The sequence below is a fragment of the Lentinus tigrinus genome, assembly GCF_003813185.1.
Source record: "Lentinus tigrinus ALCF2SS1-7 unplaced genomic scaffold L226scaffold_5, whole genome shotgun sequence".
NCBI classification, from domain to species: Eukaryota; Fungi; Basidiomycota; class Agaricomycetes; order Polyporales; family Polyporaceae; genus Lentinus; species Lentinus tigrinus.
In genome coordinates this window covers 1890483-1907379 of record NW_027137914.1, presented here as the reverse complement: position 1 = coordinate 1907379, position 16897 = coordinate 1890483, and the positions used below count along the sequence as shown (strand labels likewise).

The window sequence follows — 16897 nt, the reverse complement described above, 5'->3', positions numbered from 1 at the left end:
TCGAGGTCGTCAGAATGCGCCAACGCCACAATTTCCTCGAGCACCTTTCCTCGACCTCGACACACTTGTCCACGACCTGGCGAAGAAAGCTTGGGTTCTTTGTCTTACTGCAAGCAAGTCGTGGAGAACCTGGGGCTTGAATCCCAATGCTATTATACCAGACAACTTGAGGAGGAACAGGCCCCCAGTGCCAGCGGCGCCGCCGCCTCAAATGATGTCCACGCGGTTCCATTTTGGCCTTGCTGAGGGAGTTGTGGCTGAAGGCAAGGTGCATCGTGCATAGGCGATGTTCCTGTTCATGCAATGTGTCGCCTTCGAGATCAAGTTTTCTCAAGCCATGCAGGAGCAACCCAACAGATACGTTGCGCGCGCGTTAGAATGGATAAGAGGCCTGCTGCCAGTAAATTCGTAGGCCGTTTCGCGTAGTACGCATACGCACTATGAGTGTGCAGTCCTAGAACTTTGACAATCATATGCATGGCAGTAGGAACGACATCCGGTCTTGCTAGTATAATACTTATGCGCGCTTTTCTGTTATTACCTCAACTCGGTTCTTACCTTGTGTTCTCTCGGATCCCTGTGCTCGCACTTCAAGGCCATCTTGAGTTCCCTGTGGTCCTAGTAATTGTTGTGTCCTCTTCGTGCCTGGGGCGGAGATGTTAATGAAGGAAAGTCCCGCGAAGGTTTGATGCTGGAGCATGGGCCGGCTTCCCACGTGAGATGATATGATCTATGAGTTCCGGCTGTGCCACGACCCGCCACAGCTCTTGTTCACCGTCGTCGACGTTGTCGGCGTGCCTTGGCCTGTTGTTGCCATTGTTCGCCGTATTATTGTTCACGACACGCTCATCGTTGTCCAACCCGACGCGCGAGTCTGACATTCATCTTCCTCTCCCTCACATTCCTCCGTGGTCAGCCACGCCACTCGGTGTCCCTTCGTTTGCTGCGTCGCACCTCCACCACCTCGAATTAGCCTTTTCGACATGCCTCTCCCGGCGAACACGACGCTGCCTCTCACTGGCCTTCCGCCTGAAGGAGATCACATGTATCTGCGGCCAAAGCATGCAATGATCGTCCGCATGTCTGCGGAGACATTCGACGCCTTGGACCAGCTGGCCGATTCCAAGAAGCTTGAAGTGCAGTTCGGAGAGACCCCGGTACGCGTCCTCTATGCAACTGCTCGTGGTCAAGATCGCTCATTCGCGCAAAGGGATTCACCATTGGGGAAACATTCTTTCCTGTCAAACCCAGTGCCGAGAACCCCCAGAACCACGAGCTCTACCTCCGTCTACCGAACATTGGAAAAGGAAAAGTGGCACCGTTGAAGCTACATGCCAATGTTATGCACAAGCTCATGGTGGAGAGGGAGCTTGACAATAGGGTCCAGGAGTCGGTACGTGATCGCACTCTGGTGGCGGAGAAACAGCGTACGGAGCGCAAGATCATGTACCTCGACAAACCACCCGACCTGAGCTACCCTGGCTCGAAGGGCAAGAAGAAGGATGCTTCTGTTCGCCGAACGGCTGCCACGTCCTCGAGAACTTCCACTCTCCCGACATCGAGCCATCCCTCGTCCAGAGCGTCCCCACTTCACACATCCATACATACCACGGCCTCGTCCAGCCGGTCGGTTCCTTCCAGTGCAGATCATGCCTCCTCATCCAAGATGTCACCACTCCCTACCAACGCAAATGGCACTTCGAATGACACTAGAGCACGCCTTGTCCATTGTCTTGCCATCAAGTCCCGTACCACCGCCGAAGCCGTCACCTTGTGCGCTGGGAAGGACCCTACACAGCGCATGAAGAACGAAATCATGTCTCTTTTGCAGGCGGTGAGTTATCCTACAACTATCAATTCCTCGTTCATTGCTATATGCTCGGAGTAGATTGCGGTCCGTGTCCCCGTGCCCAGGAACAGCGAACCGGAAGCCCCACGTTGGCAGCTGAAGCTCGAGTCGTGGCGCGAGGTGCAGCCTTACGAATGGCCCAGCCTTACCGACGATGAGCGCACCCACCTCGCCCGACAAGCTCGCAAAGCTTACCAAGACCTACATATCCACTCATCGGACCCATTATGGGACAGCGCCCGCTTCCGTTCCTCCGATGTACCAGCGTCTGGGTTGTCAAGCAAGTCGACATCTGGCGCGCGCGCGCCTGCGGAGAAGAACGGAGTGGTCATGACGAAGAACACGATGAAGAAGTCCAAAACTACGGAGAGCACTCGCAAAAAGGTGTCGGACATCATGATACCTGCCAAGGACGAGAGCAACAAGGGGAAGGCGCGAGATCTGGACGAGAGCAGCGCAGCTGGGACCCCTACATCCGCCTCAAGGCCGCCGGTACGCCGCCAACCTGGCTCAGGGTACAAGGCGAAGCACTCCGCCACTCCGCCGATCGTCAGCAGCGTTCGTGCAAACTCCCCACTTCCTCCGATACCGAAGAAATCGGGACCTGTAGACGCACGAGAGAGCAAGCGGGAGCCTCCGGCACCTTCTGGTTCTGCGAAGCCGCAACCACCGATCCCTCCTCCGCAGACTAATGATTCTCGATCTAGTGCTAGCGCGTCTGCGTCTTCTTCGATGCGCAGGAAGGTCAAGGATGGGCAGTCTACTTCGAGTCACCGGTCAGACGATCGACGCGAAGACAGGCGAGACGAACGAGGGAGCGAACGCGCACGCGAGCGTGAGCGTGAGGAGAAACTTCGGGCGGTCAAGGCAGCCGCAGCTTCGCCCCTTCCGCCACCTTTGCCCTCGTTCAAGCGCAAGAAGCCTCCGCAGGACGGTAACGACTCCGAATTTTCCGAGCGAGAGGTCCCGCTTAGCGCCAGCAGCTCGAAGAAACGCAAACTCGAGGAGCCACAACCCAGTCCAGCTGAGAAGTCGCGTGGACGGGACCTGTCTCTTCCCAAGAAGCCTGTTGTACGTGAACCTTCCCCTCTGGGACCTCCACGTACGAAGGTCAAGCAAGAGGCCTCTCCGCTGTCCATTGCCTTTTCACCTCCACGGGCGTCGCTGCCGCCCAAGCCTCCCGCTGCAGACAGACCGCTTCCTTCTTCCTCTTCGTCGTCTAGCGTGAAGAGCTCGAAAGATTCGCAGCATGCGCGCTCATCCAGCAACAAGCCCCGCCGGAAATCCCCTATCTACACTTCGTCCGAGGACGAGTCCGAACCCAGCGTTGTTCCATCACGCTCCCGCACAAGCCAGCGGGCGCACTCTCCATCCGAAGAGCCTCCTGCGAAGCGGCTCAAGGCAACTCACACGCCGCGCTTCAAGCCTCGTCCGCTGCCCACCGATAGCGCCGGGCTGCGCAAGTATTACCACACGTGCTGGCGGGTCTGGCATGACCTATATGAGGACCATGACCAGCGGCGGAAGCGCATCGAGCGCATGCTGGGCAACGGCGAGGGCGACGTTGTGGATGCGACGGACGATGATATGGACGTTGACGAGCTCTCGCCGGACGTCGTCATTGGGTTCATGGAGGATCTGACGGCGGTGACCAAGGAGTTGCATAAGGTGCGCAAGGCGTACGAGCAGCTTGGAGGCAAGAGCGATGCGCTGGGTGAGCTTGTGGATGTGTGCTGAATGTGTCGATGTGGTGCTCGAGCGTGGCGACCTATTTGGTCATTGTTTTACATATATTTGTATATAGATGCATACTCTGGCAGGAAGGACACTCGGAACGTGCTTGAATACATGAAGACCGGAAATGGCCGGTCTTTGGGACAGGAAGTTCATAGTCCACCAGCGCACAGACCTATAATCCCCGTCGCCTTGATCTTTGCGGCCTTCGCGGCGACATCGTTTTCTGTCTTTTGGCCGCGTGAGATTTGACGAACCTTTCCAGTATTGAACCATACTGAAGAATGTGTGAACTCATGCTGAGACATCGGTAACCAGGAGGCAGACCTTCATACGTTCCTGCACTATTGCAGCTCTTCCTCGGGCGAACTCCATTTTGGCGGCTTCATCTTGCTTCTGGAGTCGTTTCCACGTCTTCCCAAATTCCTCGACCTCAGGTTGATGGTACAGAAACTCCGTAGTCGTACCCGTCCCAGACCTAGTCCAGCTGATGCGACGTTTAGCGGCTGAGTTGGCCAATAGTACGCGGCAGTGGCGTACCTCCATTCACCCTCTTCTGTAGTCAACAGTTGCTGACCAAAGAACTGAAGCTCATCGCGGACTTTGTCGGTGAGTATGTCGGCTTCCCAAGAATGAGGTTTGATCCTGGTACAACCGCATCAGTCAGGAGAACCAGTATGCAGACACACCGGGACATATACATCTTGTCTCTACATTTCGAGCAGTAACGTACTGCAAACCTCCAGAATGTCCTATCGATATCTTGCGCATGGAGGCTTGTATAGCATGCCTACAGGACGAAAGCGGTAGTATAAGTCGGCTGTGGCGGGGAACATCATCACGCGCTACTCACATAGCATCTCCTCTCGAAAATGAACGTCGCGTACGCCGGTTCGCTGAGGTATGATGGGGGTTCGGGGAGACCCTTGACGTTCCGTCTCGCTGTTCTCCATATGACAGCTGAATTGCGTTCCATCAGACATTGACGAAGCGTCTTGCAGGTGCGTGCAAGCATCAAGAGGTCCTTGGGCTTCAGGTGTTCGGCGGTCTGGAAATCCGACGAGCGATGTGGTCAAGCACGCGAAGGACAGACGGAATTGAGGCTGATACTCACCTCGCATAGCAGTTCGACAGGTAGTTTGAGGAGCTTAGACACAGTTTTGTTCTTCGCCACAGTCAGTACATCAGTGGCAATCATTGGCTCGATTACTGACCTTGCGACGGGTCCGAGCCATGGTCGTGGTGTAATGATTGGAGACGAAGAGGGACTGCTGGAGTGATACCCTAGTAGCGATACAAGGAGAGCGGGGAGAGAAGAGCACGACTCGGACAGGCCAGAGGAGACGGCATAATATGGAATTTTGTCCGTTGTTGGCTAACCTTTGGGTCAGTGGGCGCTGTTGCTTGTCCTGGCATACTGTGGCGTTGTGCCGCACCGAACAGGAGTGTGGACTAGGGCATAGCCATCTGTACAAGGACCGATGATTCAAGAGCGGTGCAGCTTAGTGGCGTGAAAAGCACGCCGTCTGGAATTCAAGCGGCGGTGTGCAGGCACCGGATGTGGTACATACAGGATGCTGTTAGCAGATGAGGCCCTTGCAAAACACGTCTTGCTGAGGCCGTGCCGAACTCCCTGTAGGTTGAGCAGGTGGCGCACTCTCTGGTTCGAGCGGATTAGACAACAACGCTTCCATGACGACTACACCTCACCTTGAATTCTGAATGGCGAGCCTTGCAGTAGTGCGGTACAATTGGTAGTAATTTGCAGTGTCTCGAAAGACCGACGATCTTTTCTGCAGGACAACACCCCGGCAATGACCGGATGTCACGGCACAAGTACTTACGGGATGCCGCACGACCATGACTCCGAGTCTTGAGCGTTACCTTGAATGCTCCAGTTACTTGCCGCCTCTCCCTCTGATGGTTCATACATTGCACACATCCATTGCGTCGACCTGGTAGCACATATATGAAGCATCTCGTCCAACCGGCGTTCACTGAGAGTTGCGTAAGAAATCCTCGACCGTCTTCCATCTCCATAAACTCTGTCCGGGATTGACAAGCTCGTTTGCGTTGTCATCGGTCCAGTCTACCTTGCGCTCGCCAGTAAGTACCCTGCAGAGACAATGGCATCGGCAGTCAGTACAATCACCTCTACGACCACTATCTTGATCCACAAGACTCACCGAACATAGTCCATAATGAAGGTGCTCGGTTTCGCCTGTAAGTTCTTCTTGTACTCGTCTAGGTCGTAAGTCTTGATCTCGCCCTTGGGCACTCCCTTGACGCGTGCGACGGTATCGCGGATTTCCTCATAGCTCACGTTCTGGCCCGTAATGCGGACGTAGGTCGGGACGGTGGATGCGGTCGTGGGGTCAAGCGACAGGATGGCGAGCCGAGCGATAGAGCGTGCAATGTCGTCCTCCGCGGTGACCGCGATACGGAGGCTGCCTGGGCCGAGAGGAGAGTAAATGTTCTTCTCGATATCTATGCCCACTTGTGTTGTGTAACGTAGTATATGAGCAGCTTACTTCGTATGCAATGGCAGTTAAAGGACAGCGTACGGGCAGGAATGAAGAACCAACCGGCGAAATTGCCGTTGAAGAGGAGAATGCGCTTCGTCTGCGTTCCCTGCAGCGCAGCCTCTGTGTTAGCGAGGATGACGCGCTTCCTTCTCCACTCGCTGTGCTCGTAACCGTCAAACTCGTTCAAACGCCAGTCGCTGTATGATACTCGTTGAGTACCGGGCGGTGTAACGAAGCGACGCACTGAAGTACGTACGCCCCGAATTCGCTCAGGAAGTAGACCTCCGGGTTGGCACGCGCAATGGCGGCTAAGAGCTGCTTCTTTGCCTCCTCCGGAATGGACGTGGGGAGGGCGTTGACGACCACGTCAACTCCGGAAAGCACCTCATCAAAGGAGTCGCTCGTCTTGTATAGCTCTGCGCCGAGCTTTGCGAGTTCTTGTGCTTTTGGGATGCTAGGCTCGCGGATGGTGATGCGGACGGTGGGGAAGTGCTCGCGATATTCGGTAAGGAAGATGCGGCTGATATGCATACCTACAGTAGGGTAGAAATTAGTCAATGCCCCGCACCTCGAGAGGCGAAGGGATACTTACCTAGATCGCCGGTACCGCCCAAGATGGCGGCGGTTCCCGTAACCTGTTTAGAACTAGGGAAAGACATAGCAAGCAGTGCAACCGTTCTGTGAGTTTTGTGACTTCGTAGCAGTGGTGCTTTTAAGAGAGGATGGACACGGACATGGAAACCATGCGACGGACCTGCTTTAATACCTCGTCGTGCGTCCATCGAGTGTATGCACTTCATCGAGTGCAAGTTCTTCCTAGCCGCGACTGCCCGTCTCGCGCAATGTGACTGCCAAACATAGTCGTCGGACTGGTACGCTCGTTCTGCTGACAGAGCAATCTAAGCTGGCGTCCACCTCAATGACGAAGCCTAGGAGATGCGCTAAGTATCCGGGACCGCACCACTCGTCCCCACATCAAGTGTAGTCATACGCCGATCTTCGGGACGCTCCGATCTTCGGGACGCTCCGATCTTCGAGGGCATTGGGCTCTGCATGAACTCTGGCTTCTTCAGCGTGGCATCGAGAGATAGTCAGAACCATGCGCAGCTCCCTTGCACCGAGCACTCACAATGGATCCTCATCTGAGTCTGCATGGTATGCATATTTCCGAGGGGGCATAGAAACCGGTTCTGCAATGACGGGCATATAGATTGACGGCGGCGACTTGCTTCACAGTAGTCAGGTAGCCGTTTTCTTGTATTCTTCTCTGATTAATCACTGCCTGGCTCGGGGATGGTTCGGCCATGGTTAGCATGCGAGCCCTCGCGACCAAAAATACATGAGGGGAGATGAGTCGGCATCTGTTTGGATATGACGGCTTGTACTCACCCTGGAGATTAGCGATGTATGACGAGTGTCCGAGGAGATTAAAAGTGCTGCAGCTGCAGGGGTGAGATGTTATCGAGGCGACGCAGACTTTGTCTAGATGGAGTATCGGAGAGAGTACCATATTACGGACATCTGGACTTGGCCGAGGACATGCATGTGTACGCACAAGCATCAGCTTGTGTAACTTGAGGTGCACTTCGCTGTACTACGTGCCAAGGTCCAGATGACAGGGTGTCGAAACAAGACGGAACTAGATAGACGAAGGCATGAAGGCATCCTGCGAGTTGACATCAGCCATGGTGGCCAATACGGCCTGCCGCCGTCCTTGCGTGTATATCCCGATTGTAGCAATGTGCGGCCGATTATCGGCGTGCGGATAGTAGTCGCATGTGCTGGCCGAAGACCCCGAACTAGTGTTGCCGTGAAGTCTAAGTACCGTGAAGCAAAGTGTGCCGTGAAGTGACCAAAAATTTAGCCGATGGCTTCACGGTGGCTTCACGGTGTCTCAAGGCCGCCTTGAGGTGCCTTGAAGTGCGACTACTATCGCTACCCCAGAAGCTGTTAGTACCTAAATGTTTGCGCGCGCGTTCCTCCGTCTCTCACCCGATCTGGGCGCTATGTGGTATGTCGGTACTCACCGTTGAATGGTACTATACTGTGAAGTTTCAAGGAAAACGGGGAGGATTTGAGGAAGGAATACGAGCCCGACTGGTTGACCCCAGAAGCTGATAGTGTTTCCGAGCTCGGGTCACGCCGGGGTCACACATGCCGACCATCCCAAGTTTATCTCCGCCATCAAACCGTGGCACCCGAAGCGGCGGACTCAAGGCGGAGAAACAGCGGAGCGTAAATATAGTCACGGTTTGACCTGCCAATGTCACGCTCTCGTACAACCACACTTCGTACGACCTCCGGAGTCTCGGAAAAATCAGGACAGTGTTCAGCAGAACACATTGCGTCCTGCTACAAAGCGATAACGTTGTCGGAACAAAAACCGGCAAGATATGCTAAGAACAGTAGGCAGCAGCTCAGACTTGTCGTATTCCCGCCCGGTTTATTCGGTTGTATCATCACGATTTACGTCGCTCTTTTTTCAGGTGCATAGAGCAGATGCCTAAGTACGTTATTGAATATATTACAAGTCAGATGGTGAGCATACACAAAGCCCAGAGGCACATTATCAGCTTCCGGGGTTGACGGGCGCTTTATCAGCTTCTAGGGTAGCGATAGTACCCAAACTCGGCTGCGAGAGCGCCAGCGTTAAACAGATCATGTGATTGACGCGACACGGTATCTGATGCACCTCCGCGCCCTCTCTTGACCGTATTCCGCTCCTTCTGCCTGTTGCTCTCCTGCTCGGCACCCTGTTTTATTGTCTCTATAATCCTCACTAGCATAAGATTGTACAGTAGTTAATCTCCAGAAAATTACATGAACCTCAGACCGAAGCGTTAATTGTCTCCTGGCGGCCGCAATTCTGCATTTGGAGAGCTGTCGTGATTACGGGTGAGTTATAAGGAATTCATTGGGCTGCTGGTGTGTGTTTAATGCTCAATTTCTTAAGCATTATATTCTTGCAGGGGCTGTGGAGTTCCCGACACGCAGCTCTTCCGGGTTCCCGCACACAGTGAGTATGTACAGATTGGTGAACATTACTCGTCAGCTTATTGACAACGTCTCTCTGACCCTAGGACCAATCCCGCAATCTTCCCAAATGAACTGATTCCATTTATCCTTTAATTCTTTAACACACCCTTCAAAACCAAGCCGCACCTTCTGGCCACGCTACCAGACGCTATAGGAGCAGTCCAGTGAATGTGAATGCTGCACTATAATATTCAAGATATGACAAGCCTTAGTGTAGAAATTGTATATCATACTCTGTATCCTACTAGTCCTACTGCATACCATCCACTCCCGTGTCATGATTCATGCCCTCGGGCTGGTGCGACCTGCCTGCCACTATCGGGCTCCGGACCGGTACTCCGGACGAACTTCACGGTGCCACGAGGCACTTCGAGGCCACCTTGTGGCGCCGTGAAGTGCCTCAAGGTGCAAACTCCGACGCCGTGAAGGCGCCTTGACTTCACTTCGCGACAACACTACCCCGAACCATTCAGTATGATGCGTCACATTTCGAGCCCCGGACCAGCACGTCTGGTTTCGAGACTACATTTTCCGCTTGAACAAGTAGTGACCCACACCCCATCTGCCACGCGACGCAAGTCAGCGCTTCACGTCCACATTGGCGGCCACGGGAGACAGATACGAAAGCACTCACTCTTGTCCCCCATGCATCGCAAACAGCTCCGAACATGCCATGTAGAACACGCGGAACCTATAGAACGCCTTCCTGCCCTCCTCCGGGTCAAGTCCCTTTGCAACGGCGTCCTTCTCAAGGTCCGCTAGACCGAGCTTGGCGTTCGCGTCCTGGATCTTGAGCCAGTCTTCGCAAGTGCGCGAGTAGTGCTTGCCGCTAATATACCAGCTCCGCACGTGCGTGAGGTCGTCTTGGAAGTAGAGCTGCGAGGGTGTGGGGTCAGAACACACATGACAGCGCTGGTTGACCACAGGATAGTTTGCTAACCAGGAGATCGTGAGACGGCATCGTACCGCCTGAGACAGCATGGATAAGTGCATGTATGCGATCGATTTATCGTGAGCTTACCAGAGAAGAACTGCTTGGACATCCACCCGTCGCCCTCTTCAAAGTGGTAAGGCGTAGTCTTGTGACAGAAGATATGCACGAAGAACAGAGACTCCTCGGCACTGTTCGGGCGGAGCCAGGACGCAACCTTGGCCATCAGCAACTTGTAGTTCTTCATATGTTCGAACATCTGCATGTGCCAAACTGGTCAGACGCAGGCGCATACATGGGGCATCATCGGGACTTGCCTCAATGGAGAGAATCCTGTCGAAGCTTATTTGTTCCCAAATAAGTTGAAGGTCTACCAGTTGAACTAAACACACGTACTAACGTGAGCCCTCGAAGTCGAACGTGTTCACGTCGGCAGTAATGATCTATCATGGCGTTATAACTCGGCATTGCGCCACTATTCTGTGGTTAGCGAAACTTACCTCGAGGTTTGTCAAGCCGCGCGTCTTCGCAGTGCTGTCTATATGCAGTTTCTGGGTAGACGAGTTTGATAGTCCAACAATTTTAGACTTCGGATATTTCTGGGCAAGATACAGCGACAGGCTACCCCATCCTGGTGCGATATGAGCAGACGAAACTCGGGAAAGTCGGAATACACACCGCAACCAAGATCGAGGATCTCGAGCCCATCCTTCAGCTGCGCTTTCTCGCAGTAGCTCTCCATCATGAGGACTTCTGCCTGCTCAAGCGTCTCCTTGCCGGTCGGGTATAGACAGCACGAGTACTTCGCGCAGGGACCCAAGGTCGAGAGCATGAATGCTGTAGACACCTGGCAAACACGCAATCTGCATGGGATTTCACACACACTGGAATATGCACGTACCTCATAGTGCTGCTCGTTCGCCTTCTCAGTGAGGTCTGCGATTTTGGTCCTCGCGCGGACGCCCTCAATCCATTCCATCTTAGCCTTGTAATTTGCTTCGAACGACCCAGCATCTATCTCTCGTAACCTCTGTCGACACAGTGCGCGTATGGTTGGTCTGATGATAAAGTCGGGAACCAGTCCCTGAAGAGTTCAGTGAGACATTGTATGCACGCCGTGAGTGCTTGAGACATACCTTGTCTAGGAGCTCATAGCCAACTTCGAGGACACGATCTGTGAGCGATGGCATGGTGGTCGAGGGAGAAGATGGGTCGTGGGGAACACTGCGGGGGGGCATCGGCGACGTCGTTGGGAGCATCGTCGCCGTCGTCAAACTAGGATGATGGGTTCCCATTGGTGACATGGACGCGTCCGCTGCGCTGGGCGACGTCCCAGACGCGTCGCGCGCGATCGGGGTCACGTGCGCCGTCTCCTTTCCAGGAAATTGAATTTGTCGAGGGATTTTCCAGGCAGACTTGTCCGCGTAACTTGGAACGCATCCTGCTCGTGTGAGCAGCGGTCTCTCTTCTCGCCGTCCTTCTTCCATCCCATGTCTTGGTCACCGTGACTCCTAGCCTCCTCGCCATCTGCCACGATGAAGCGACTGTTGCTGCAGCATACCACTCGCGGGGCAGCCCTCGACCGCTATACCACCATTCGCACCTTCTTCCGACAGCAGCCCCTCATTTCGTTGTCGGCCTCGAGCTCCACGACTTTACGTTCTCCATTGCTTCATTCGTATACCCTCAGGACTCGTGTCACCATCCGGCCCTTCTCTGCTGGTCGTTATCTCCGTCAAGAAGGGCACGGCCAGTCTACACGGCAACCCAATGTTGGTGACAAACTTCCAGCCAAGGACGAGGAGCCTCCGCCTCATAGGGAGAGCCCCGTCGGGCTGGAGAACTACCCCCGCTTCTTCAGGAGGCTTGCCATGTCGCTCCCCAACCTCCAGCGACCTACTCGCGACGACTTCCTCAGGGCCGCGGACGGCTTCTGGCAACGACTGCGCGTACGCTTCCGCTGGCTCACTATCCGCTCGTTCAGGAGGTACAATGCGGATGAGATGTCGGCGTTCTTCACATGGTTTCTCATGAGCCAGACGCTATGGCTTTTCGTCGGGACGTGAGTTGTCTTTCTATCTCGTTCTGTGAATGGCCAGGGGTAGCGGCTGTGGTCTCGCATGACGTACCCCTTCGCCATGTTTTCTCCTCGTGCCCAGTAATATCACAGTTGCTAACTCTGGATTAGTACGACGTTCTTCTCTGTCGTCTTTGCTACGGCGAACAGCTTGCGCTTGCAAGGTATGTCATATTCATCTGGTCAGAAGCCAGTCTCACTCCCTTGCCACAGAATACATCGCCCGCGCCCTCAGCGATTACCTCACGGCGGAGACAGGGATTACCATCATTTTTGAGTCCGCTATCGTACCGAAGTGGCGGGACTCACGCATCTCCTTCAAGAATGTGTTCATAACACGCCGACCGGAAGGGTATTATCGGCCAAAGACGGTCCCTACATCCGATGACCACTCGGTTGCGGCAGGGTACGACTTGAGCAATCATCCTTCGTACCACGGAAGGATCGAAGAGGAGGAGGACGGTCACCAGGAAATCGACCCCAGCGAAGACCTGAACTATTCCATGTTCGACCTGACTGTAGATTCCATCGACGTGACACTCTCCTTCGCCAGGTGGTTCGATGGCAAAGGACTGGTAGAAGACGCAGTCATCAAAGGCGTGCGCGGCGTGCTCGGTATGCCTGGTCGTTCGTCCTGCCCTGTAGAACCTACTCATGACGTCACGCTGCAGATCGACGCACGGTCACCTGGGACCCGGACCACCCGCTCGACCCGGCGACTTTCAGACACAAGGCGCAACCAGGCGACTTTGAGCTCGAGTCTCTCCAGCTCGAGGACGTACTTGTCACCGTGTACCAGCCCGGGAACTTCCGCCCATACACTGCTTCCATTTTCCGTGCGGATATACGCACCTTCAGGAAGCAGTTCGCGTTCTACGACTTCCTGCGCGCGGAGAACGTCGTCGGGCAGTTCGATAACTGCCTGTTCAGCCTCCATCGTCCGCAGAGCATTGGTCGAACTACAGATCAGGACCTCAAGGATGGGAAGTGGAGCCGCATGGTGAGCATGCTCCTGTTGTCGGCCCCTCGACACGAATTGACTCCGCTTTCGTAGTCGCGATTCCGAATGGATGGCCTAAATGTCGACCATCTGCAGAGCATGACCACACAGGACGGTCCCTTCTCGTGGATCACCTCCGGCAAAGTCGACGCCGTCCTCGACATCAAGTTTCCGCGTGACCCCTCCGACGAACTCCCGTTCAGCGCAATTCTGGACGAGCTGGCAGACGCCCTGACCTCTGTCGCAGGCCCAATCAACGACCGTATCCCTGGACAGCGCGAGCTTGCGAAGCCGCCGCTGAGTGCACCGTCAGATCAGGACGACCAGGCGGCTGAGGGCACAGATGATACCTCTCGCGTTATCGTGGACATTGACTTGCGCTTCCGCGACCTCAAGGCGGCCGTGCCTCTGTTCACAAACGACTTGAGCTATGTGAACAACGCGCTCATCCGGCCTATCGTGGCATTCATGAACGCCAATCGCACCCTGGTCCCCATCCGTTGCCGAGTCGTGAAAGACCTCGAGGACTTTGACGGGGCGTGGACGGTACGTGGTGATTCTGCTTGTGTCACCTTGATGCCCTGCTGACGTCGTACGTTGCTGGTGCAGATGTGGGAGACAGGTCTCATCGACGCTATATCCATGAAGGTGTACGAAGCGATGGCGTACCACGTCACCCAGGCGAACTTCCACAGGCGCGTCAAGGCGGTCGGGGCATGGAGCCTCCAGATGACAGCCAGTGCGCTCATGTCAACGCTGCGGATGCTCATGGACCCGATGACCGTGCACCTGCGCGATATCATCGAGAACGGCTCCGAGTCTGTTCTGTTCCAGGTGCCGTACCTGGGGCGGCCCCCGTCGCTGTCGCACGACCCACACCCTCAGGCTTCTGATGTACACCACCAGCATAACTTGAAGTAGTCTGCGTGCCAACGAGGCTTTGGTAGGGGAAAAGTACACTTACATACATACGGCACATAGTGGAACAATTGCTTAGTGACCAGTATGCAGCGCCATTTAGTACTAATGTAACGACCTTATGACAATCCACTCCTTGCGAACCATGATGGAAACTCTAACGGAGGGCTGTCTCTATAATCGAAACCGAAATTCAAACCAGCTCTGTGCCTCGATAAGATCTATGACAGACTATTGTGACCCCGCGAAGAACGAATGGGATACGAAAGCCCGACCCCCAAGCAGGTCGTCGGAAATGACGGCATCCATCTCCTGTCCGGGCGCATATATGCGAATCGGTGCGAAGCTGTAATGGTTGTCCAGGTGCACGTAGCAGTCCACCATGAGTCGGAAAGACGTGATCTGGTGTGCGCTTTGCAAATGGGCGGACGTCAGCCAAGACACTGATACTCCCCAAGTCGGGATATGCGAAGGACATACTTCTTGCAGTGGGTGACGATCTGTGCCATTTTCAGGGAAGCGGGGCAATGCGTACAGCCGATGAGACCTTGTGGGGATCGAAGGTGCAGCCGGAGACAATGGAGCTGCCAGGCGGACTCATGGCTCAGCACTTTGCGCGTGTGGGAGGCGTCGAGGCGCTCGAACGCGAAATGATCGTTGGGTACGAGGCACACATGCTGCGTCTATGAACAGCCCGCACTGTGAGTATATGGGAGCTGTTCGAGGCCTAGATGGACGCACCGCTGCCTTCCAGTCATACGCGTCGCATACAAGCCTCCCTGACGTACAGGTCTTGCACCTCAATCGGACGCCGCAGTTCTCCATCTCCGCGTAGGTCGCTGTGTCAGGGTCCTTCATGCACGCCGACATCACAGCACGAGCCCTGCCGTGGAGGGGGTTGAAAACAAAGACGTTCGTCCATATGCCGGGCGCGGCTGCGTCCTTACAGGCTTTCAGGAGGAGCCCCCTATACTTATCATCGGCGGTGTTGTCAGACTCGCAGGGGGTGGGTGACCGTGCGCAGCCATGCGCGAGGATAGTATGCCATCGCATGCCTTTGCGGTTACAAATCTTGCAGTCGAAGGTAGCGACCGCCAGGGAGAGCGGGGACACGCCATCGGGCACGGACGCAATGGCCTTTGAGACCATACCAGCGAGTTCGATCTCGCGTTCCTGGTACCACCGTTCCCGAAGTCGAGCGATATCGTCCCAGTGGTGCTCGAAAGTTTCTTTGGTGACCTTGACCTCCGAGGCAACCTCGACTAGCTTCCGGAAGACAGGGGCGAGTGCGAGCAGCGAAGGTAGCTTGACAGTCTGAGCTCGGTCCTCGGCGGCCCAATATACTCTGGTCCCATTCTGCGAACACATCGAAGAGGAGCATGAGCCGATAGACGAGCAGGACTGTGCTCGGTCACGTTCCAAGTGGACAGCACGGATCTTCTCCATGAACGTTGAAACTTCTTCCTGAATGGACTTCCATCCTGCGCGAGAGTTCAATAGCGAACGCTTTATATGAATGAGTCTACATACCACGATCGGTCAGTGGGCGTGCTTGGCTGACGGGCTTCAGGTGCTTGAGGTCGTCTAGTTCCGTATCCGTCATGGTATCGAACTCTTGTCCCCACCCTGCGAGACGCAGTCGCTGAATCACACTAATAAAGGTTCATACGTTCAATATCTGCATCCTGCTCTGAGACGAACAGTGACGCACCTTTGAAGTCGAGTCTCTTTCGTCGCTTGGAGCTCATAGAGCCTCTGCTGCTTGCAAATCCGCTCCCACTCTCTCATAGCGTCAGCAAACTGTCAACGCATAATGAGTAATATATTTTGGAGAGGTGATGGAGCGAGCATACCTGGTTTATCAACTTCACCTCTTCGACCTTTTGCTTGACGAGAAGGCTCTTGTCCGCGTCATTTCGTGTACCTGAATGGTACTCCGCTTTAAACTCTTCCACCTCCGGGGAGTGATAAACAGGCTGTGGAAAAGCTCCACGGCTATAGGAAACAGTGAAAAACGGAATTCAGAGGGGATACAAGTCGCCTTGAAGGGAGGTTTACTACCTGAGGCTGATGTGGATCACATTGAACAGGTCCTTAATTCCAGTACCTTTCACTTCAATGGCAAAATGTGTCTCCGAGTGGCCCTGCAACCTGTGGCAGAGCTGAAGATCATTCGCAGTGGACTCGACGCCAACGACTTACATGTCTTCTTTGCACTTCTGACAGTAACGGACGAGGAACTCCCAGATAACATTCTTCACGTTAGGCCTAGTACAGTTCTGCAAGTCGCGGTCACGTCATCGGAAGAGAGGATAGGCTGGAGCAGCATCCCAGCTTACATGGCAATGCGAGAAGAAGACGAGATTCGCGTACTCGGGTTCGCTAAGGAATGGGGGACAATCGGGCAGGGCAGGCGTGACTTGCTGTCTCGCCGACTCCCAGATCCGTACAGAGGCGCGGCTCATGAGGAATTCCCGATAGTCTTCTGAAGTACGGGCAAGGATGAGTAGTTCGCGTGGGTGCATAACTTTAAACATCTGTCGGACCATTGCCAGTGTTAGCATCCGTCATCCACCGTATCTGACAACATAGCCCCGCGACAATAGAGAATAAGAAGTGCGTACCTCATGCAATACATCCCACGGAAACCTTGGAGCATCCGAATCTCCACGTATAATACGCAAGTTGCGATGTACCGGGGAATTGTGAATCGCACCCTGCTGAGTCTGCTGGAACTCCGCAAGGACGGGGGCCGCCATGCCAGCCCTGGCAGCAGCGTTCTTTGCCTTCTTGCGCGGGGGCATTTTGCAGCGAGAAAGAGCGATGA

At 54.7% G+C, this 16897-nt stretch overlaps 6 protein-coding genes across 6 annotated transcripts; 2 read left to right on the top strand and 4 right to left on the bottom strand.

Moving 5' to 3' along the window:
* The first annotated feature begins 768 nt into the window (after window positions 1-768).
* On the top strand, window positions 769-3775 carry L226DRAFT_558566 (uncharacterized protein). Its single transcript, XM_067683247.1, has 3 exons — window positions 769-1157; window positions 1211-1834; window positions 1889-3775. Exons 1-3 carry the CDS (start codon window positions 984-986, stop codon window positions 3584-3586), a joined length of 2496 nt encoding a protein of 831 aa, XP_067539354.1. The 5' UTR covers window positions 769-983; the 3' UTR covers window positions 3587-3775.
* Window positions 3736-4818, bottom strand: L226DRAFT_568374 (uncharacterized protein; the record flags this gene model as incomplete). The annotated part of the gene is made up of 7 exons (XM_067684156.1): window positions 3736-3860; window positions 3919-4070; window positions 4124-4228; window positions 4285-4373; window positions 4437-4631; window positions 4698-4748; window positions 4798-4818. The coding sequence occupies 7 exons, from the start codon at window positions 4816-4818 to the stop codon at window positions 3736-3738; spliced, it is 738 nt and encodes a 245-aa protein (XP_067539353.1).
* Window positions 4819-5577: 759 nt separating this feature from the next.
* Window positions 5578-6767, bottom strand: L226DRAFT_568373 (NAD(P)-binding protein; the record flags this gene model as incomplete). Its single annotated transcript, XM_067684155.1, has 5 exons — window positions 5578-5698; window positions 5770-6079; window positions 6148-6305; window positions 6365-6641; window positions 6701-6767. The coding sequence occupies 5 exons, from the start codon at window positions 6765-6767 to the stop codon at window positions 5578-5580; spliced, it is 933 nt and encodes a 310-aa protein (XP_067539352.1).
* A 2899-nt stretch (window positions 6768-9666) lies between these two features.
* On the bottom strand, window positions 9667-11265 carry L226DRAFT_543984 (S-adenosyl-L-methionine-dependent methyltransferase; the record flags this gene model as incomplete). Its single annotated transcript, XM_067682234.1, has 10 exons — window positions 9667-9706; window positions 9779-10020; window positions 10085-10113; window positions 10166-10334; window positions 10393-10417; window positions 10472-10518; window positions 10576-10706; window positions 10754-10922; window positions 10977-11159; window positions 11212-11265. 10 exons carry the CDS (start codon window positions 11263-11265, stop codon window positions 9667-9669), a joined length of 1089 nt encoding a protein of 362 aa, XP_067539351.1.
* Window positions 11266-11946: 681 nt separating this feature from the next.
* L226DRAFT_456877 (mitochondrial distribution and morphology protein family 31/32) lies at window positions 11947-14073 on the top strand (the record flags this gene model as incomplete). Its single annotated transcript, XM_067675332.1, has 6 exons — window positions 11947-12137; window positions 12264-12316; window positions 12366-12767; window positions 12824-13152; window positions 13207-13698; window positions 13762-14073. 6 exons carry the CDS (start codon window positions 11947-11949, stop codon window positions 14071-14073), a joined length of 1779 nt encoding a protein of 592 aa, XP_067539350.1.
* Window positions 14074-14301: 228 nt separating this feature from the next.
* On the bottom strand, window positions 14302-16874 carry L226DRAFT_568370 (uncharacterized protein; the record flags this gene model as incomplete). The annotated part of the gene is made up of 10 exons (XM_067684154.1): window positions 14302-14482; window positions 14551-14753; window positions 14812-15551; window positions 15601-15722; window positions 15782-15870; window positions 15924-16065; window positions 16132-16221; window positions 16273-16349; window positions 16410-16607; window positions 16767-16874. The coding sequence occupies 10 exons, from the start codon at window positions 16872-16874 to the stop codon at window positions 14302-14304; spliced, it is 1950 nt and encodes a 649-aa protein (XP_067539349.1).
* Between the last annotated feature and the right edge of the window lie 23 nt (window positions 16875-16897).